Source organism: Doryrhamphus excisus, chromosome 8, assembly GCF_030265055.1.
Source record: "Doryrhamphus excisus isolate RoL2022-K1 chromosome 8, RoL_Dexc_1.0, whole genome shotgun sequence".
Taxonomy (NCBI): domain Eukaryota; kingdom Metazoa; phylum Chordata; class Actinopteri; order Syngnathiformes; family Syngnathidae; genus Doryrhamphus; species Doryrhamphus excisus.
The window spans coordinates 10,082,512-10,104,757 of NC_080473.1; the positions used below are offsets into that span (position 1 = coordinate 10,082,512).

The window sequence follows — 22,246 nt, forward strand, 5'->3', positions numbered from 1 at the left end:
GACACTTGTTCTACAAATGTCCAATTTCTCAAGCATTTTGGACCGAAGTTTCTATTTTACTTTTTATGTCTTTCAATAAACTCATTAATATCAAAATGGAAATGATCTTGTTTCTACAATGTAACCGTCATAAAGATTTGCAGAATACCGTGACATTTCTGTGTTTATTAGGAAAATTCCATATTCACAAATCCAGAGTGTTGTTATGTAAGCCAAATATTCACCAGTTTTCTTCTAAAACAATTTATATGAAGAACAAGCTCAAGTGACATGTTTTCTATATATTTTTTTGTTCTTATTTCCAAACAATATCCCTCGCACATTCCTTTCTTTGTTATTTACTTTTTCTTATTTATTTTATTGTTCTATAAAATTGCACTTTTATGTTCCTGTAATTCTGTTTATACTGTTTCGTAATTGAAGTTTGTAATAAAATATATATTAAAAAAGGGGGGGGCAAAAATAGAGGGTTGTGTCCACACCCGGACACAACACACAGAGCGCGGTGTCGCCGCCGCCATCTTGTGTAGCACAGCCTAGCAGCAGTGTATATGCATATATAGGTAGTTTACAGCCGCACAGTAGGCCATTTTTTATTGACTTATCGCGTCCAGAATTTCAGAAACCATCAGTAAAAACGTCGAAAGTCGCAAACGAACAATGTTGTGCTACACAAGATGGCGGACTCACAGCGACAAAACCGTACGGCTCATGAGTTTTCTACGTAATGTAGTTCTGTGGTTAAGGTGTTACATTTTTAATCATAGCTTTATGAAACGTTATTTAAGGAATAACGTCAAGTACTTAAATAACACCAGAACAGTAAAGTAATAGCAGTAGCAACAGTTTGACACCCCGTTAGCTTTTTTGCTAGTAATCAACGCCAGAGAAATCGATCGACGAGGAAGTTGAACCGCACTCACGTGATCATCCCACTACATAATAATAGCAACGGTGATACTTGCACAAGAAAAATGAGACGGGCGTTGCATTTTGTTTTTAAAGTTGGTGACCGGACCAAAACTGCTACATTTTATCGAGATGTCCTGGGAATGAAGGTGGGTTATCTTCCGAACGCACTCATTTCATCCATATGTCTGATAATTAGATAGACATTCAGTAACATTCTTATATCAATGACAGGTTTTGCGCCACGAGGAGTTTGACGAAGGCTGCAAAGCAACCTGTAACGGGTGAGTTGTACCTAAAATGCGTACTCATTGCGTAGCAGTTCTAATTATACTCTTTCCATAGTCCCTATGATGGAAAATGGAGCAAGACTATGGTTGGCTTTGGTCCGGAAGATGATCATTTTGTAGCTGAGCTCACATACAACTATGGCGTGGCAGAATATCAACTTGGAAATGATTTCTTGGTAGGGTTTGATCATATATGTGATGCGTATATGCGTACTGTACTGTGTATATTCAGGAATTATGCTTTATGTTTTTTGAAGGGGCTAACCCTGCAGTCAAGCAAGGCTGTGAGCAATGCCAAGCGTCTTGGATGGCCTCTCACACAGGTAGAAGACGACCTGTATGTGACCCAAGCTCCGGGTGGTTATCAGTTCTATTTGGTGGACCGAGAGCAGCCTCACAAAGGTGAGTGTTTTTTGGTTATGGTTTTATTTCATTAAAACATGCATCAGATTACAATTGAATGCATCACATAATCAGTTCACAGTTCCACATGTCCAAAAGGAGTAGGAAGAAGCAAAGCTTATTAAATCCTACCCCTCCATCTGGTATTTTTACAATCAGTAACTGTTACATTTGTTCACTTCCTGCTTTCCATAATACAGTTTAAGTTTTTTTTTTGTTTGTTTTTTTGTTTGTACCGAAGTATGAGGTAATATGACCATACAATGACATAATGGGTATCAGAGTAACTGTCAATTTTGGTAGTTTGCATTACCGTATGGATGACCGTTCCACAGGTGATCCTGTGCAGAGAGTTTCCCTTGGCGTGTCCGACATCAGGAGGTCGACCAACTACTGGTCGACACTGTTGGGAATGACCGTGATGGAAAGGAATGAGGGGAAGAAGACAGTGTTGTTGGGATTCGGAGACACTCAGGTGAGTCAAAAGCGGGAGTCACATTGCAGCAAATATTTAGTTTTATCTTTTCAAGGGATAACAGCATATAAATTAAACTTGGATATGCTTTAGAATAGTCGGCGTACAGCTTGGAAATAAATCATAAATCATACACAATCATAAATGAACATAGTACTTGTTTTTGCACTACTAAAACATACACCTCACTGTTATGTACAATAATGCTTTAAACTTGCAATACTGGACTTATGTGCATTAGGATTAATTAATCCAAGTGCAATACTACATTTTGTTTACTGAAATTCCACATTTGGTTACTGCAATTATGCATCTTGTTACTGTATAGGTTATTGTTTTTGACTGCAATTCTACATTTTGTTACTGCATAGGTTATTTTTTTGATGTACATATATTTACACTTATTTTGAACAGCACCTGCCACTTTTATATTTATATTGTTATTCCTTGTTTTATTTGTATTTTATCCTTATTTTTACCTTCTACAAAATCCACAGTGGAGTTGCACTCAAATTTCGTTGTATGCACATACTTTTATTCTCTGGCTTTTAACTCGGAGTGAGTCGTATGGTCCTGTGTCTTTTAGTTCTTCGTTTTTATTGTAATTGGTTTTATTTTTTATACTTTTATTGCTTTGTTTCTTGTTTTTAATATTTTAATATCTATTTTACTATTTTATTTCTTAAATGATCTTTTAGTTTTGGATTATTACTTTTTATTTTTTCTAGTCTTTGGAAACTCTGTTTATAAAATGTGCTATATAAATAAAGTGGATTGGATTGGAATACAATTCTATTGCGATTCTGATTCTGAAAGCAGTATAAAAGTTCACACAAGCTGGACAAGTAAGAACACCTCACAGTGAACAAGTCCAAATTGTAACTTTGGTGTTGATATTTAGTGTAAACACTATTGTGCCTTAATCCTCTTGGGCATGGAATTCACCAGAGCTGCCTATGTTGTTCCTGAAATTTTCCTCCATGATGACATCACTAGTGGAGCTGATGGGTGGTAAACACCCTTGTGCTCATCCACTTTCCTTTCTTCTGACCGACGATGGATCAGATGTGGAGACCACTCCAGAACTCATACAGCCCCAGATCATGACACTACCACAGCTATGCTTGACTGTGGGCAAGTATCACTGATTCATTTTTGGTGGATAGTCAATCTATGCTCCGATACAAGATGTACACTGCCTACTCTAAAGTATATCCAAGTTTCATTTTTATAGTATTGTCAATTGAGAAAATATACTGTGATAAGAACTATGCTTTGTTCACTTTGTGTTTGTTTGTAGTGTAAACTGGAACTTCATGACATCAGTGGTGCAGTAGATCATGGAACAGCATTCGGAAGAATTGCATTTTCATGCCCCAGGGATCAGGTAAAAATAGTCCTATTCTGTTGTTATTGAATGTACAGGATTTATTATTAATATTATACATGTTCTTGTATTCCACAGCTTCCTGACCTGGAAGCATTGATGAAAAAAGAAAATGAGAACATTATCACACCTTTAGTCAGCTTGGACACACCTGGGAAAGCCACCGTAGAAGTTGTTATTTTAGCTGACCCGGTAGGTACATTACACGTATTACGAACTCTACAAAAATATGGGTGGACTTAATTTCTCTTTTATTAGGATGGCCATGAGATTTGCTTTGTGGGAGATGAAGCATTCCGACAGCTTTCCGCAGTAGACCCTAAAGGCGATGAGCTGCTCGATAAGGTCGGTGGCGCTGCCATAGTCAATTTGCTTGACAATGTTTGCCACTCAAATCTTATTTCGTTTCCCAGGCAATGGCTGATGACAAAAGCAATGAGTGGTTTGCCAAGCACAACAGACAGAAGGCTGCTGCATGAGATGGACTACAATGACTGCAACTCCGTCAGCCTCCAGCTGTTGAGAAAAGATGCTTCTTTTCTCTTCTTTCAACTTTACAGCATTTATAGGACAACAATAAATGCAATTCCATATTTCATAATTCTATGGTAATGATTCTCAAAACATTTTATGGCGAGTACCACCTACAAAATACAAAGTGTGTAGTTTTGCAAGTACGCTCCCTTGCTCTGTCATGATTTAAAAAAAAACATGGATTTCTAAGCCCGGCGGGGTACACCCTGGACTGGTGGCCAGCCAATCACAGGGCACATATAGACAAACAACCTGTCACACTCACATTCATACCTATGACAATTTTTAGAGTCGTCAATTAACCTAACGTGAACCAAGAGATAACACACACACACACACGGGGAGACCATGGAAACTCCACGCAGAGATGCCCAACAGAGATTCGAACCCAGATGGCTTGACTGTGTGGCTAAAATGCTAACCACTTGCCAATGTTCTTAAAAATGCGGTACTTAAGATATATACATTTTTTTTGTATTGGGGCTGCACGGCGGTCGAGTGGTTAGCACACAGACCTCACAGCTAGGAGATCCGAGTTCAATCCCACCCTCGGCCATCTCTGTGTGGAGTTTGCATGTTCTCCCCGTGCATGCGTGGGTTCTCTCCGGGTACTCCGGTTTCTTCCCACATTCCAAAAAACATGCAAGGTTAATTGGCGACTCCAAATTGTCCATAGGTATGAATGTGAGTGTGAATGGTTGTTTGTCTATATGTGCCCTGTGATTGGCTGGCGACCAGTCCAGGGTGTACCCCGCCTCTCGCCTGAAGACAGCTGGGATAGGCTCCAGCACCCCCCGCGACCCTCATGAGGATAAGCGGTAGAAAATGAATGAATGAATATATATATTGTTGCTGTTTCATGGCCTACTAGTCAAAAATATTGAAAAACAAGTCATGTAATATTGCCCACATGCAACACCCAACTCAAAATTACACCCATATATTCCCGCCGCAAGGCATGCTGGGTAGCTTGTGGTTCTCTCACTCCCAACATGCCGCCGTGTTTGTCTTATTTCTGCCTGATGGCAAAATATATTTGGGGAGGTTGTCAAGGAAGTAAACAAGTCATACACATGCTCCTGATATCTGATAGTTGTATTGTTATAGTTCATGTTTTTGTTGTTGATGCTGGATTACCCAGCATGCCTTGCGGCCACTAGTACATGTTGATAAACAGAAATCACCATCCAACTCAGTGTACTAAAGCAGAAAAGCCTGCAGACTTGCTGCAGCCTCATTATTTAGGATTCCAATGGATTTTTCAATTGAAAATGGCTTTGAAAGACTACTAACATTAGAGTCAATACCACCAAAACAATATTGCAATATTGATATTGGCCTGTTTCTGTCTTTTACCAAATCCCCAGCTAGTTGCTACTTTAAATACACTTTAAAAATAAAAGGAAATATATTCCCTCTCACTTTGTTTGTGGGTGTTTCTTCCTTCCTTCCATTAGTGCTCCACAGCCACCGTCCCTTGAGCACAGCGAAGCGGGGCGGAGTGTTGACTCCCTCGGTACGGACTAAACTGTCAGCTGTCACAGCTCCATACCTCCGCGAACACTGCAAACATGCCCGGGTACGTACATTTTTAAAACAGCGGTGTAACGAAAACGACCAGCTACTCGGAAAGTTAGTTCCAAACTGTAAGCTAACAGTTAGCATTAGCGTGCTATGTTGCTGCTAGCACAGATTTGCTTTGGATTTTTTTTTGTGTGTGTGATGACGCGGCGGCAAGTGTCGCTTACATTTTGGGGGATATTAACACTCTTATGATTGTTATTATTTGTTTTCATATAAGTAACTTTTTTTGGAGAGCTTCGTACACGGTGCTAAGCAATACAGTTAGCTAGTAGCTATTCCAATTTGTATTTATGATGCCAGTGAATCATTCGCAACGCAAGCTAGTGTTTACCGTTAGCTGAACAATTATATTGTCCCTGTCAGAGTAATTCTTAACCTTCAGTGAGGTTTATTTGTCTGAATATTACATACTGTCGGAATGTGTGTCAAACTAAAGTAATGATACATCTCTGTCTACCTCCTTGTACAGAAGCTGATGCAGTCAACTCCATGTCTACAATTTGGGTGTGAACAACTTGGGACATAATGTCTCACTTGCTGATTTCCTTCCTGATAATCCTCCTAATTTGCATTGTGTTGTCATGCATCATATTCAGGTAAGTGGGTATCATAATATATTTTACTTCTACGGTCACTTTATTTTACTAGCAAATATTGACTCTTTTGTATGTTATCCAATAGATGGTTGGTCAACACTTTGGCTGTGAGACTCTTCCAGACTGCACTAAATGCAGAATTGAGGATCAAATCAGTCGGATTGTTTTCCGTTCAAGGAGTTAGTATCCAGTTTCACCCGCAGCATACTGTGGTAAGCAGCACCATATTTACTTGCCGTTTATGTTGCAAGCTCAACCACTCCCTTATCTCTTATAAACAACCAGATAAGGTACGGCTGCACAATCTAATGAGAGCTAATATAATAATGTTGCATTAGTGTCTTAGTAAAGGCTGAATTTTTTATATAGCGTTTTGAATTGGATGTAATTGTGTTCTCAATGTTGTGGTTGTCCCTTTTGTACAGTAACAGTGATTGTTTTTACATCAGGAAATTGATCGAATATGGATTTCAAGTAAACTACTCAAACAGGATTTGCCGTGAGTACACATATATGTGTTATGGAATGTGTCACTTCACATATTGAAAGAGTGGATTTTTGGATGTCAGACAGCAAATTGTCCAATTTTTTATTTTTTTTAGGAGATACCTGGCACTGTGCGTTGGTGAGACAAGGGTTCGGTTTGATTTGCAAGCACCCCTGGGACCACTGATGAAGAAGAGTCATGGGAAGAAAATTGGGAAGATTTCAGTCAGCGCCACAACACTTCGATTTTTATCACAAGTATGGCCCCTCATAGATCAAATAGATTCAGTTTATCAATCTTATAATCTGTTCCAGAGTCAAACTCTTACCATCATAGACAGACCTACCAACATTCTTTCTAATATCTCATATGACTTCCCAAGACAGTGCTTTGTTTTGTTCCAACTTTTAAAGCATGTTTTTCCATCAGGTGCATTCATCTTCAAAAGCACCAAAGACCAACTTTTCACTTTCTGTTTTTTTTTTGTCTTTGCAGCTGCTGTCATTCCACATTAGTTCCATTAATGTGATGGTTCTCAACCTGGCCCTGTCCGAGTCTCTGTGGCACATGACCATCTCCTGCATCACTTTGTTACTTGACCACCACAGTAAGAGGTGTGCAGTACTGTCTGTAGTATATGCAGTTTTCAGGTCACATTTCCATACAAATAGTATGATTCATTGTGTTTCCACTGTGAAGTATGCAGGCAAGATGGCGATAACAATGGAGAGAAACGGCTAGCTAGCTATTCTTTCTTCTTGGCCTGTAGCTCCATTATTAGACAAGCTTTGTTAAGACCGTTTTACACTGTGCCATGCTTGAAGGCTTTGATGATCAAATACTAATTGACAGAATGTTCATGTATGGTGGAAATTGAACCAAACTGTTGATCTGTCAAGGAGGTATTTAATGTTCTTTGCAGGTTGGCATGGGACTTCTCCGTGGGACAGTTAAGCAGCAAAGTTCTTAAAAGCAGCCAGCTGGTGAGTTTTTTTTTTGTCCTCTGACACCTTCTGCTTGAGTGCAAATACCTAATGTGTCATCTGTTTGTAGGACATTTGTTTGGCTGAAGTGGCGTTTGGGTTGTTGCTTTCCGGTGATGTGAGCCTACCCGAGATAAAGCCGGGATTGCTGTCTTTGCGCGTGAGGACGCTGCTAGCAGAGCTGCATGAGGGCCTTTTCCTCAGCCAGATCCTGGTGCCGGTGTCTCCCACAAGGACAACTCAAGAGACATATCATGAACAAACACCAGGTAAATCATTATTTCTCTAATATAATAAATTGCACTTACACAGAATGCAACCATGTGACTTTTTTGTATGATTCTTTAAATTATCTGGTACATTAACATAGTACATATTGTATGTATATTGCATTTTTCCTATCACACTACTCAAAATAACACAGCTTTGCGTTGATGGTGCTATAAACTGGTAAACGTTCATTTGAAAGTTAAAATGTTTGTTTGTTTTTTTAAGTGTGTGCTGATATAGAATTCATCCATACTGAAACTGTGGAACAAGTTCACCGCCTCATCCCACAAAAGGTCAACATGGAATTCGATAATACAAATGTCACCCTGTCCATGCACAGCCAGAAAAGGTGAGTTAGCATACTGTAATTCTCAGATGGAATTATTTCTAACAAGGTTCTTGACTGTTTTTCTACCTTCAAAGGCACCTGAACTGGACTCTGAAGTCTTTAAAGGTATGTTATGGACGTGATGATGAGCAGCTTCCCCTTAAAAGCTTCACCCCTGAACTGAGCTTTCCCCAAAGCAACCTGGAGCTCCTTCTTGAGGGTTAGTCTACAGCTGGGTGCCATGTGTTAACCAAAGAGAGATGGTTACTGATAAACGGCTATAAATAATATTTCTTTTTGTGTTGTGTGTGTGTGTGTGTGTGTATAAACTGGCAGATGGACTTCTTCTCTCTCAAAGCAGACAAAGAATTCTCTGTGTAAACACACTCAAGACATCCCTGCAGGCAAGGAAGACGGTGCTTGTCTGTGCAACGCCTCGGAGGGCTTGTACCTCATATTTCACTTGTTTTATTGTGTTTATACTTTTAGGTTACATCCATCGACATTTGCGGCTCTTTCACTGTCAATACTTGCATCATCCACTATCGTCACCAGGAGTTTTTTCACTGGCTGAATCTGCTTCCGTGGGGAGAGCTGATCCACAGGAAGGAGTCACGTCGAAAAATGCAAGTGGCCATCTAAGGGGGAAAAAAAAACGTTCTGACCTAGTCGTACTTGTTACGTTTTTCACAATCTATTTTTGTTTGTCTTATCCATGTATTTGTGTAATGCTCATTGCATCTTGTACGTTATTGTGAGTAGTCCATTAGATGTTTTGCCGACCCTCCTCTTCTTCAGACGCCTGCCCCACCTGGATGCCCCTGTGATGATTTCTTCTTCTGTGTCCAACCTCAATGTGTCCGTCCAGCTGGGAGACACGACACCTTTCGCACTCGGCTTCCTCTCAGCCCGTGCAGGTACGACACTGATACCTCTTTTATCTTCATTCATTCATTTTCTACCGCTTTTCCTCACGAGGGTCGCCGGGGGTGCTGGGGCCTATCCCAGCTGACTTTGGGCGAGAGGTGGGGTACACCCTGGACTGGTCGCCAGCCAATCACAGGGCACATATAGACAAACAACCATTCACACTCACATTCATACCTATGGACAATTTGGAGTCGCCAATTAACCTAGCATGTTTTTGGAATGTGGGAGGAAACCCACGCATGCACGGGGAGAACATGCGAACTCCACACAGAGATGGCCGAGGGTGGAATTGAACCCTGGTCTCCTAGCTGTGAGGTCTGTGCGCTAACCACTAGACCACCGCCGTGCCGCCCCCTCTTTTATCTTTTTCTACTTTAATTTTCTAGTCTTAAGGCATTGTTCCATTAATATTGCATATTGACTATTACTGTACATTTTCATTTTTTCATATTTTTGTTTGTGTACTACTAACAGTTTAATTTGTGTATGTTACACCAACAGAACTGCAGCATCTTCTGGACTTAAAGGTTGACCAAGACAACCCAGAGTCCCGAAATGTGCACCAACGGTCGTCATTAAACCTGGACAGTTTCTGGTGGCGTGTGGGTCAAGGCTCTCATATCCAACAAGCCCCCCACCCTCCTGGCAAACATGTCTGGGGTGAAGCACTGATCTTAGACTCCCTCTCTCTCCAGGTAAAAAAAGTCAAACGTTAAGATGCATTTATTGGAATGTTGAATTAATAATAACAAGAGTTCTGTCAATGCCGCAACTCTAGGGAAGCTGGAATCGACCAAGCGGTGAGATGAATGGCAGCCCTCCGTGTTTGAGTGTGGAGTCCAGCCTGAAGGGACTTCAAGTTGAACTGTCAGAAACCTGCGCTTTGTGTTTATCTCGTTTGATGTCCTTCATTCACTTTCCCCGTGGAGAACGGCCAAAGCTCTCAGTTGAATCTACCCCTACTGGCTATACTGTGCAACCCTTCTCATCCTCACAGCTGCTTTTCAAACTGGACTGTCATTTGGAGGATGTCAATGTTTTCACAATCACTGATCTGGCTGGTAGGTTGGGATTCAAACCAGTATGTAATGTGTATATACTTCTTATGAATGAAGCATTTTACTGTTTGTTTTTTTTAGGAGCTCTGTCTTTGCGGATGGATACTGTTGGAGTCATGAGCTCTACAGAGAGCTCCAAGGTGTCTCTATATGGTGTTGGCTTCTCCGTGATCAAGACACTCACAGAGAACACTGAGACATGTTGCCCCGCCTCTCAGATGGCCAACCCACAACTGAAGCTCACCAGTACAGCTCTCTGTTACCATGGCACCACCCACACACTGCAGGTGTTCACATATCGGTCCATGCTTTCATGTGTCATTGTTGCAGCTTTATCAATATATTCAATGGTTTGCAAAAAAAATATTTTTTCAGGTTCAGTGTGAAGAGGAGATTGCTGTCACATGGAGACCCCCGGATCATATGTTCTTTTATCAGCACCTGACCGAAGCACTGCGTTGTTGGCGTATGCTTTGTGGGGATCCAAAAGAGGACCGCTCAATCAAATCTGATGAATCACAACAGAAAAGAAGACTGAGTTTGCAGGTTGAGTTGAGTCACACTCGTTTTACCGCCCATGTTGGCGAACAGAACTATATTCTTCTTCACACGGAAGCGCTTTCCATCTCCAAGCATGCAGGTTCAGTACAAGTGTGCACGCCCTCCCTTGTTTTTAACTTTGACGGCCATAACATCGTGTCCTTCAAAGGCTTGGATGTGGAAACACACGCTGACTTGCCTGAGATGCAGCTGCACAGGAACAGCTTCCCTTTCCTCGAAACTCCCCAGAACCGTGTCTGGGTTTTCACTTGCCCATTCCTGTCTCTGGAGTTCCCATATCAGTACAATTTCTCTAAAACCTTCGATAAGGCCATCAGTGTGCAGAAGTGGTTGAAGACTCTGCACCGTCCATCAGGACAGGACTCCAAAGTCCAGCAAAGCCTGCCTCCGGACCTCATCTTCAAGATCAGCCAGTTCTCCTTTGTCTTCTTGGATGACATTTTTGAGATTAAGCTCAGAGACAACTATGAGTTGATGAAGGACGAAAGCAAAGAAAGCGCAAAGCGTCTTCAGCTTCTGGATAAGAAGGTGGCTGATCTGAGGAAGCAGCACGGAGAACTGCTGCCTGCCAGGAAGATTGAAGAGCTGTACAGTTCGCTGGAAAAAAAGCACATCGAGATCTACATCCAGCGCTCGCGTCGTCTTTACACCAACACGCCCATGAGGAAGTCCTTGCTGACGTGGACTGTGTCTGACCTGGAAGTCGTCGTCCTGGCTGACCAGTCACTTCACGGACCAGAGAGGGTGAGAGAGCAACTGAGGGACATTGACGGCATTAGCCCCTTCCCAAGAGATGGGCTGCCTTTGGTGATCCAATGGTGCCGTGCTGTCAAGTTTAAACTGACTGCGTTTTTAGGTTAGTACACTAAATTATTTAGTAACGGTTCATTCAATGTCTCAAAATTTACAAATGTACGTGTTTGTGTTGTGCCAGTGAGAATTCGGGACTACCCTCGCTACCTGTTTGAGATTCGCGACTGGACGCTGTCTGGGCGTCTGATTGGGACTGAGCAAGACGGACAGGCCAGAGCTCATCGCAAAGCAATTGTTCCACTCGGCGCACCGTGGGGAGACGTTACAGTTCACAGAAATATGCCACCCCTCAAGTTCTACTATGACTTCAAATGTGTGTTGTGATACTTTGTATTTCATTTTGAAATTGTCGTATTACGTATCGTATTCACTTGTTTTGCAGAGCATTACAAAATGTTCTATTTAATACTGAATGATGTCTCCCTACAGCCAACATCTGCCTGTACACTATTGTTTGGGGACCATGTTGGGACGCTGCTTGGAACCTAATCGGCCAGGCAGTTGACCTTCTCACCAAACCCACAGTGGACCCGTCACCTCTTCTTGCATGGTGGGACAAAAGTCGGTTCTTACTGCATGGGTGCTGGGTCATGGACATTGATCAGGCTAATCTACATCAACTTGCCACAGAGGTACAACTGTATACACACTATATATATATACACTATATATATATACACACTATATATATATACACTATATATATATACACTATATATATATACACTATATATATATATATATATATATATATATATATATATATATATATATATATATATATATATATATATATGCTTCCAAATAATTTATATAATGTCACTATATGTATTTTACTGGCTTTGACTCACACCTGACTTTGCATTCCGACAGGACCCTTACAACACAACGGAAAACTTGCACTGGGAGTGGAATAAGTTGAATTTTGATTGGAACCCTGGCCAGTTTGTTTTTAAGGGAGATTTGAATGTCAATGTTAGGACAGCATCAAAGTAAGTGAAGGCAGTGCCCCGCCCCGCTTTTACTCATCTTTTAACTGTGTCTTCTATTCTGTTTACTTGCTTTATTCAACTTCATTTTTCTGTAAAGTGTCTTTGAGTATCTTGAAAAGCGTTATACAAATAAAATGTATTATTATTATTATTATTATTATTATTAAATCACAAACACAGCTCTCAATGTCATTTTTTTTTGTCTTAGTTAATATAAGTTTATTTTCTCTATTTTTAGATACGACGACATCTGCTTTCTACACCTGCCCAATTTGTGTATGACCCTTGACCTTCAGTGGCTTTGCCATGGCAACCCTCATGACCACCATGCTGTCATGCTCTGCTGTGCAGAGAACGTCGCAGACGTGACCTCAGGACAGCCTCATGATTCCTACAGAGCTTTTCGCTCAGAGAATCTCAACCTCTCCATCACCATGGACCTTAACCAGCAGTGTGGCCTAGGTTTGTGTGTGTGTGTGCATTTATAAGCTGTCCTTTTCAAAACAGCATTCAGTGTCACTTCACTCTTTTTTTTTTTTTTTAGAGTCATCACAGCCCAGAATTCTGCTGTACAGCAGCACCCTGCGGTGGATGCAGAACTTTTGGGCCACCTGGACGAATGTGTCTCGGCCCATCTGCAGAGGCAAGCTCGCCCAGAGTCTCAGACCCGTACGTAAGAAGCTGGGTCAGCATTACAAGCAGATGTCCTACACAGCAGCCTTCCCACAGCTACAAGTAAGAGGGTCCTAGCCCATTCTCATTTAATTCTATAGATTAATCACTTCAACAAAACAAAATTACCATTAATGTATGCTTTTACTCCGCATTGTGTGTCCTTTAGGTACATTATTGGGCTTCCTTTGCCCAGCAAAGAGGTATCCAAGTGGAGTGCAACAAAGGCCATGTCTTTACTCGAGGGGCACAGAGACTGATTCCACAGGGTAACGATGTCAGCCTTATGGTCTTCTAACGTTTGTCTTTAATGTTAATGTTTTTTATTTGTGTTTTCTCCCACAGCTGGCACTGTGATGAGGAGGCTGATCTCCGAATGGAATGTGACTCAGATGGTTAGCGAGCTGTCGCAGGTGACCGTTCATTTAATGGCGTCCACTTGGGATGAGACAGCAGACCACCAGATTAACGCTCAAGTGAAGAAGACTCATCTTCTCAGCCTGTCCTCCCTGAGTTACCAGCGACAGAGCAACCACGTGGAAGAGGTGACATTGTGTGGAGTACACGTCGGAGTCTAATCTGGTGTTTTGTGTAATCTTTATCCATGCATTCTTGACAGGAAGTGAACCTGAAGGATGAAACCACTTATGCGCATAAGCTGCGTCTAGTGGACCTGCGTGCTTCCTGGAATACTACTAACAGGAACATAGCCTTTGGGCTGTATGACGGTTATAAAAAGGCTTCTGTTCTGAAAAGAAACCTCTCCACTGAAGCTCTGAAAGGTCTGCGAATTGACACACAGTTGCAGGCCAAAAGACTCAAGCGGTCCCCTTCCAACTTCTCTCCCACCACTGCACCCACTACACCGGTTGTTCCAACCCTCAGTCGAGCAGAGAAAAGTCCACATGAGGGTGAGGGCTGTGTTTTTGATACTTAAAATACATAAATTTTCCATGAATATGGACTTCTGCTCTTATTTGGCCACTTTGCTCTATAGGGACATCAATGCTCCAGAAGCTCATTGAGGAAACTGATAAGTTCGTAGTATTTTCTGAAGAGGACTCGGGCGTGAGTGACCAGCTTTGTGGCATTGCAGCCTGCCAGACTGATGATGTCTATAACCGCAACTGGTTCATTGAGTTGGTCAACTGCCAGGTAGCTGCATATATCACCACACCACACTAGTTACATCGGATTGTTCATCAGTGCTGCTCTGTTGTGATCTACCCAGATGATGCTGCGAGGCACAGAGACGGCAGGCTGCGTGCTGGTGTCTGCATCCATGGCCCAGTTGCACCAGTGTGAGCACCATCCGGCTTGGTACAATGACACATTGAAGCAGAAAACCACCTGGACCTGTCTGCTGGACGGCATGCAATACTTCGCCACCATGGAGCCCAACCCGTCTGAGCAAGAGGACAGGCAATTGTGGCTGGAGGTCGGTAAAGCTCTCACTGGGTAGGGGTTAGATTGGTAATAACTACTTTATTGATCATTGAGGGAATTCTGGAATAGCCAAATCAGAGTCATGCAGAGAAGAAGCCACTTTTTATCATCATTTGCCTATAAGGAGCAATATAAGGCAGTGCTACTCATTTTTCCCACTCTTATGAAGGAATTAACCTTTTAGTCAGGCTGCATTCATACCCACTACCACACAACTAGATTACAAGTTTACTGAAGAGCACATCAGCAGTGTTTAGGAAACCAGAAGCCAGTTTTACTAACTTTGAACTAATTATCCAGTGAGTCTAAGCTACTACCATATGTCTGATAGGATTGGTTTTATGGGTTCAGTGTCCATAGTATTTTGTGTGATTTTGTGTTGTGCTCAGGTGAAAAACATAGAGGAGCACAGGCAGCGGAACCTCGACTCGGTGCTGGAGCTTATGGAGAGTGGCCAGGCTGTGGGAGGAATGGTTAGCACCACTACAGGTACTGATGCCACACACACACGCACAAAAAAAATTTATGGGTCGACCACTGCTGTAGCAGAATCAGTGAAATTATCCTTTTTTCAAAATTGATTCAAAACAATTTAAATTTATTCAAAATTATATAAATTATATGTACAAATTACTGTTTACGCTGTACATTGTTGTTCATATTTGATGTAATCTATTTATTCTCCACATTATTATTATTTATTATTACACGGGAGCCAGGCAACGACATTTTGTTGGCAATTTCACTGCTGTGTTATTGTGCAATGACAATTAAGGAAGTCTATCCATCCATCCATCCATTTTTATGTATGCACAGACTGGAACCAGCCAGCCCAGGTAAATGAAGCACAACAGGTACAGCGCATCATCTCCCGCTGCAGCTGCCGGATGCACTACATCAGCTACAGTCATGACATCAACCCGGAGCTCGCCACACAGATTAAACCTCCAGAGCTCAGGAATAACCACGAGAAAGAAGACCTGCTGAAAAAACAGGCTGGTGTGTGTCAATGTTTGATATCCCTCACACAGGTTCTTCATCTTCAACGCAGTCTTCACAATTGTTGTTGTGCTCGTTTTTCTCAGGTGCTGTGGACACATTCACCCTCATTCACCATGACCTAGAGATATCAACCAACCCTGTTCAGTACGCAATGATCCTGGACATCGTCAACAATCTCTTGTTGCATGTAGAACCCAGACGCAAGGCAAGCAACTGCTTCCATTGTCACATCTCCCAATGTTCTTTTTTTTCTCCTCACTGATATTTATTTTTTGCCCATGCCCTATGTCTAGGAGCACAGTGAGAAAAAGCAGCGTGTACGGTTTCAGTTGGAAATCTCCAGTAACCCAGAGGAGCAGCGCAGCAGCATCTTGCATCTCCAAGAGGCAGTCAGGCAACACCTTGCTCAGATAAGACGACTAGAAAAGCAGATTTACTCCAACATCAGGGTGAGTTTGTACTACTATTAGGTCAGGGAGCCCTTTCAGTGTTGGTGCAGACCTGCTAACATGTACAAATTAATTATACTCATCATGCCATTTGACTGTGGACAGGACAAATAAATATTATCAGTTTCTCTATAGTGTAGTATACTGGTATAGGTGGTATATAATATACTGGTGATAATTGAGTTCACCCTTGTTGAGCAAATACAGTATACTAGTATTTTCTCATCCTATATGCTTCACCATTGTATAGACACAACCTGAGGAACTGAGCATTGACGAGCTGAATGATATCAACATGAGACTGCAGAACCAGCTAAACCAAGAGAAGAACGACATGCAAATGAAGAGCGAAGAGCTCAACATCCTCATCAGGTCCTCACATCTTGTGCTTACTCATGATTAAACAGAGGTGGCACTCTGATGTAATGCAACATTTCATCCTTTCAGGTGTTTTAAGGATTTCCAGCTACAGCGGGCGAACAAGCTGGAGCTACGGAAGCCACCAGAGGATGTGAGTGTGGCGCGAAGAACCGAGATCTACTTTGCACAGGCCCGATGGTGTTTGACTGAAGAGGACGGCCAGCTCGGCATCGCTGAGCTGGAGCTACAGAGATTTATGTATAGCAAGGTAAGTAGTGGTTGGTATTTGAGGCTCTTCTGCAGCTTTTTTTTTTTACTGTGTTCAGCTTTAGAGGTTCTACTGTCATAGGTTTAGGAAATGTTTGCAAATATGTAAATACATTTTCCTACAAGAACATCTTCATTCCTGTGAGAAGTCGTATTCCAATAAGTAACAGTTACATTAAGCGTGATATTTATAGGTTATCACATGGTTTGTCTGGTATCAGGCCAGGTATCATGCCCCCAAGTGTCAGTATCAGCTATCTGATACAGCGCACGAGCGTGAACACACAGCGTTTGTTTTGCTGCCGTCTGTGCTCTGTTATCAGCTATCTGATACTGACACTTGGGGCATGATACCTGGCCTGATACCAGACAAACCATGTGATGATCTTATTATCACATACTATTTAATCATGAGCTTATTATCACATACTATTTAATCAAAAGACAATTTTGTTTCCAGAAAATGTTCAGTTTATTACATGTGTTATATCTAAACCGTGTAAACACAATAATTGCAAACATTTTTCAACAATAATATTTTATCAACATTCCTATCTTATCAATGTCTGACAATTAAAGTTCCATTAATCAAGTTTGAGTTTTTTGGTGACTGGAGAAGCACTAGGAATATTTATAGTTACAGTGACATTTCCTGTCACATGCGCAGACTTTAGAAAGTTAAGCCCGACTTGTATTTGCATTTTTAGTTTTTTCGATCATTTCAAGAGTGTCCTCCTTATTAATGGGGATGAAACGTTCCATTTCTAATAATCTGTTTGCTATTTTCCCTATTTGTCTTTCGCCGGGAGTGTCAACCGCTGACATGTTGACAGAGCACAGACGGCAGCAAAACAAACGCTGTGTGTTCACGCTCGTGCGCTGTTCTCTGATTGGTTGTTTCACGGGCACGATACCAGAGCAGCGCGCTCTGAGTGGACAGCTACGGGGGCTGATACTGGACATGGTTAAACTCTGTATTTTATCAGTATCACTGCCTTGGGTTTTGACACAGTATCTTTTCGGCCTTTTCCCGTATCATTCATGGGCGGTTTCTAGGGTACAGGGCCAATTAATACTGTAGTATGTGATAATATGTAAATTTTGCTTCCTTTGTAGCTCAATCTATTTTCTTAAGTCAGTGATAAATACATTCATCATGCCCATATCGAATCAGAAGATAGGAACGTAACTAAACAGTTTTCTTTGCGGCTAATTGTGACCATCTTCACAGCTCAACAAGTCTGATGACACTGCAGAGCATCTGTTGGAATTAGGCTGGTTCACAATGAACAATCTTCTGCCCAACGCAGCATACAAGGTAAAATGTTGCCTGTAGTCAACAAAATGTGATGACATTTTGACAAAGTACCCACTGTCAACACTCTATGACATTCTCCTTATATTCTCTACCTGGTTTCCTGTGTTTAGCGTCTGAGGGTATGTACAGTGCTGGCACAATGAATAAGTACTGAAGTGTGTAATGGCTCCATCTTGTTTGTCTGGATGAGATCACCCAGCGGCACTTAGTTATTTGACTGTTGCATGCACAAACGCATCGTCTTGTGACGCACGTTTGTCTCATTACAATTGCACTTATGAAATGAGTGTTTAAAATTTAAATTTATATGATCTCAAATTAGGAGCAGACGATTCAAGATTTTGTCCCCAATCTATCTCCAATAGGTGGTGCTTCGCCCTCAGAGCGCAGGTCAATCTGGACGACAGTTCGCCTTGCGCCTCTTCAGCAAAGTGCGCCCCCCGGTCGGCGGGATCTCCGTCAAGGAACACTTTGAGGTAACGTGTAACTTTGGACAATTACAGTGGTATGAAAAAGTAGCGTTTGCTCGTTTAATGTTTGCAAAAAGGCACTTGGACACTCCACAGAAGTTTTGGCATAAATATTTTGTGGACTGATGAAACCAAAGTTGAATTGTTTCGGAGGAATACACAACGTCACCGTGAAGCATGGTGGAGGATGCATCATGTTTTGGGGCTGTTTTGCTGAACATCCAGGAACCTGACTGAAAACAGCAGTTTTGTAAAGAAGAATGGGCCAAGATTAGTCCTGATCGATGTGCCAGACTGATCTGCAGCTACAGGAAGCGTCTGGCTGAAGTTATTGCTGCCAAAGGCGGAGCCACAAAATATTAAATGTGATAGTTCAGTTACTTATTCATCCCCCTTTTGTCATTGTTTGCATGCTACCCTCATTAAAATATGAAAACCTACAAATGTTTGGGTGGTTTCAGTTAAAGCAGACACTGTTTTTTCATCTGTGTGATTTTGACAAAGATCAGATCACATTTGATGGTGATTTTATGCAGAAATATGCAAAATTCCAAAAGGTTCAGATACTTTTTCATACCACTGTACCTTTTTTTAATGTTTTGTCAGAGATGTTGCACTTTGAAAATGAAAACTTCTCCATTTTCAGGTGAACGTGGTGCCTCTCACCATCCAGCTGATGTACCACTTCTTCAAGAGAATGATGGGTTTTTTCTTCCCGGGAAGAAATGTCGAAGAGGAGGAGGTTACCGATGAGGAAGATAAATTCCGATTAGTTACCACAGGTATGGATCCCTGAAGGGTTAAGGTGTTTGAGTGTAGGATCACAGAGAAGGTCCAATGCTAATGATGATGTCATCATATTTTTTTGTATTCCAGGTATCCCTGTAAAGACTAGACAGTCATCAGAGGACTCCATCGGAGCAATGGGATCCAGTAAAGCTGTCACACAGGGAATGAACCGCACCGCTGGGGTCAGGAGGTCTTTCAGAAAACCTCCAGAGGTATTGATACTTTTGTTGTGTGGTGTTTAGATGAACATAAAATGTGATTTAATGCTGTCTTGTTACCCCCACCAGCATCCTGTTGATGACATTGATAAGATGAAAGAGAGGGCGGCCATGAATAATTCCTTCATCTACATCAAGATTCCTCAAGTGCCGCTCTGTGTCAGCTATAAGGTGACTTAGCCACTTATTGTGTTATATTGCGTTACTAACAACTATGCAAACATACTATGCATACTGAACATCCTCAGGGAGAGAAGAGTAGTGTGGACTGGAAGGACCTGAATTTGGTCCTGCCGTGTTTAGAGTACCACAACAACACGTGGACGTGGTTGGACTTCGCCATGGCTGTGAAAAGAGACAGTCGCAAAGCTCTCGTTGCACAGGTAGGCTACATTCATGGGCTGTATTGCAGCAAACGGAAGGGGTCAAATACGTTGAAGCTACGTTGAAGTTGGCGAGGAGGGAAATAGGCTCCTCATCAAGTTCGTTAATGAGGGCAGAGATTTACATTAGTGGTGTAACTGTACACTTATTATAGTTGGGTTGGTAGGTCAAGGTGCAGACCATAATGCAAAACATAAAAACTGCATAGTTTTTGTGTAAACAGCTGGGGTTTTTTTATGAAACATAAAAAAATTACTACTGACAGGCAATTCGAAGGTGAACTAAATCTTATTTAATCCCACAAGAGGCAGTTCAGGGGCGGCACGGCGGTCTAGTGGTTAGCGCGCAGACCTCACAGCTAGGAGACCAGGGTTCAATTCCACCCTGTGTGGAGTTTGCATGTTCTCCCTGTGCATGCGTGGGTTTACTCCGGTTTCCTCCCACATTCCAAAAACATGCTAGGTTAATTGACGACTCCAAATTGTCCATAGGTATGAATGTGAGTGTGAATGGTTGTTTGTCTATATGTTTGTCTATGTGCCCTGTGATTGGCTGGCCACCAGTCCAGGGTGTACCCGAAGACAGCTGGGATAGGCTCCAGCAACCCTCGTGAGGAAAAAGCGGTAGAAAATGAATGAATGAGGCAGTTCATCCATCCAGTTTCTATGACGCTTATCCTCACTCAGGTCGTGGGGGTATGCTGGAGCCTATCCCAGCTGACTTCATGTGAGAGGCGGGGTCCACCCTGGACTGGTGGCCAGCCAATCACAGGACACATATAGACAAACAACCATATGGACAATTTGGAGTCACCAATTAGCCGAGCATGCACGTGTTTGGAAGAGGAGATCGAACACAGGTCTTTCTGATCTGTGTAGCCAACATGCTAACCACTCACCCACAGTTATAGGCAAAATAACTGTTATGCTGTTAAAATAGCATTCAAAAGTCAACGTTACATAATATTCAAGTGTTTTTGACGTAACCTATGGTTCCAATAGCGCCACATGAGACCCTATACTTGTGCTTAGATGATAAAGGAGAAGCTACGCTTAAAGCCTGCCACGGGCTCGGACCTGCGGGGGAAGATGTCTGACGGCAAAGTGGACAATAGCCTGCAGCAGCAGGAGGAAGACGAGAAGGCCCGACTCCTCATTGGCCTCAGCACCGCTGACAAGAACTCCAGCAAGAAGAGCATCTTCAGTCGACGCAAGTGAGTCGACGTCTTGCATCTCAATAAAAAAAAAAAGGGGAATAGTCGGAGCATTTCAAGCCATATTTTGGACTTTATGTTGTATGATCCTGCTGATTTGTCAGATTTAATTAAGAAAATAATGTGGACAAAAAGCAGCCATCGGGTGCCTGTTAGTTAATTACTTAATGACCAAATACTAAGTATGTTTATTTGTGTGCCATTCAGCTGTCACTGCATTTCATTCATCAATGAGCACGCTTGCGTTTTAGCTACGGATGTACCATCCATGTATCACTGCTACTGCTACACGTCATGTGCCTCTATGAACAACAGGGCAACCTTTCCTGCTGGCTCAGGACCACGGTTGCTTATGTTAGAAAGCACCTTCAAAACCTTGTCAGTGTCTGCTGTAAGAATCCCATATGTATACAAATTTGTATGTTTTTACTAGTCAAAACTTATCATATCACGTTTTTATTTTCTGTCTGTCAGCCTGTAGTTACAAAAAAGAAGAGCACAAACATTCATATCATGTGGCATTTGGATTGATGTGATATGTGTGTGTGTGGGGGGGGGGGGGTAATCTGTTTTGTAATTCTAACACTAAAGCACTTTTTTAAGCGAAGTCTTTTGGTATTTTTGTAGACTCACTCGTATTACTGTGCTGCTAAGCTTGTTGGGTTTCAAAATATTCAATGACTGATCTGGTATTTCATCTGTTGGACAAAGAATTCTGTTTTCCGTCAGCTTTTTGTGGCCTAATGTTTATCTGTCAATAAAAAATGTTAAATTGTGTTTGAATGGCGATGATGACTGAAATTGGTGGCTCAAGGCCGGCTCTTTTTTTCTTTATTGACCTCAATACGTTGGTGATGCTGATGAAAAAAAGTCCAGTTTCAATTATGTATTTTTTCTGATTTAGAAAATAAATTCCCATAAGAATATGGAAATTCAGCCTTTTGTACCAGTCATGATGTGCTGTATATATCACTATATTGACAGTTACTATGTTACCCATTATGTCATTGGATGGTCATATCACCTTGTACTTCGGTACATTAAAAAAAAAAAAAAAAA

At 41.8% G+C, this 22,246-nt stretch overlaps 2 protein-coding genes across 4 annotated transcripts; both read left to right on the forward strand.

Moving 5' to 3' along the window:
* The first annotated feature begins 530 nt into the window (after positions 1 to 530).
* On the forward strand, positions 531 to 4,198 carry glod4 (glyoxalase domain containing 4). The gene is made up of 9 exons (XM_058080226.1): positions 531 to 1,058; positions 1,144 to 1,193; positions 1,255 to 1,375; positions 1,457 to 1,601; positions 1,937 to 2,076; positions 3,377 to 3,463; positions 3,542 to 3,655; positions 3,722 to 3,808; positions 3,877 to 4,198. The coding sequence occupies exons 1-9, from the start codon at positions 975 to 977 to the stop codon at positions 3,940 to 3,942; spliced, it is 894 nt and encodes a 297-aa protein (XP_057936209.1). The 5' UTR covers positions 531 to 974; the 3' UTR covers positions 3,943 to 4,198.
* Positions 4,199 to 5,461: 1,263 nt separating this feature from the next.
* LOC131134694 (bridge-like lipid transfer protein family member 2) lies at positions 5,462 to 21,970 on the forward strand. Of its 3 annotated transcripts, none has more exons than XM_058080223.1 (40): positions 5,462 to 5,576; positions 6,051 to 6,177; positions 6,263 to 6,389; positions 6,627 to 6,676; positions 6,780 to 6,921; positions 7,160 to 7,278; positions 7,587 to 7,647; positions 7,718 to 7,916; positions 8,143 to 8,266; positions 8,341 to 8,465; positions 8,582 to 8,649; positions 8,735 to 8,871; positions 9,008 to 9,162; positions 9,677 to 9,870; positions 9,954 to 10,236; positions 10,315 to 10,520; positions 10,609 to 11,650; positions 11,729 to 11,920; positions 12,037 to 12,239; positions 12,481 to 12,599; positions 12,838 to 13,061; positions 13,144 to 13,334; positions 13,441 to 13,540; positions 13,617 to 13,816; positions 13,891 to 14,182; positions 14,269 to 14,426; positions 14,503 to 14,709; positions 15,107 to 15,206; positions 15,534 to 15,716; positions 15,803 to 15,924; positions 16,013 to 16,168; positions 16,419 to 16,540; positions 16,616 to 16,796; positions 18,027 to 18,113; positions 18,479 to 18,589; positions 19,230 to 19,365; positions 19,460 to 19,584; positions 19,660 to 19,761; positions 19,839 to 19,973; positions 21,006 to 21,970. In XM_058080223.1, the coding sequence occupies exons 2-40, from the start codon at positions 6,107 to 6,109 to the stop codon at positions 21,189 to 21,191; spliced, it is 6,735 nt and encodes a 2,244-aa protein (XP_057936206.1). In that variant the 5' UTR covers positions 5,462 to 5,576; positions 6,051 to 6,106; the 3' UTR covers positions 21,192 to 21,970. The 3 variants fall into 3 exon arrangements, with proteins under 3 accessions (XP_057936206.1, XP_057936208.1, XP_057936207.1); XM_058080225.1 differs by having other exon boundaries at positions 9,044 to 9,162; XM_058080224.1 differs by having other exon boundaries at positions 5,464 to 5,576; positions 6,054 to 6,177.
* Positions 21,971 to 22,246: the final 276 nt, after the last annotated feature.

Coding starts and splice junctions, on each gene's coding strand:
- LOC131134694 (XM_058080223.1), top strand. CDS start 6,107: ATGTCTCACTTGCTGATTTCCTTCCTGATAATCCTCCTAATTTGCATT. Junction 14,427..14,502: donor TTGAGTTGGTCAACTGCCAG/GTAGCTGCATAT, acceptor TGATCTACCCAG/ATGATGCTGCGAGGCACAGA. Junction 15,925..16,012: donor ATGTAGAACCCAGACGCAAG/GCAAGCAACTGC, acceptor CCCTATGTCTAG/GAGCACAGTGAGAAAAAGCA.
- glod4 (XM_058080226.1), top strand. CDS start 975: ATGAGACGGGCGTTGCATTTTGTTTTTAAAGTTGGTGACCGGACCAAA. Junction 1,602..1,936: donor CCGAGAGCAGCCTCACAAAG/GTGAGTGTTTTT, acceptor ACCGTTCCACAG/GTGATCCTGTGCAGAGAGTT. Junction 3,809..3,876: donor GCGATGAGCTGCTCGATAAG/GTCGGTGGCGCT, acceptor TTCGTTTCCCAG/GCAATGGCTGATGACAAAAG.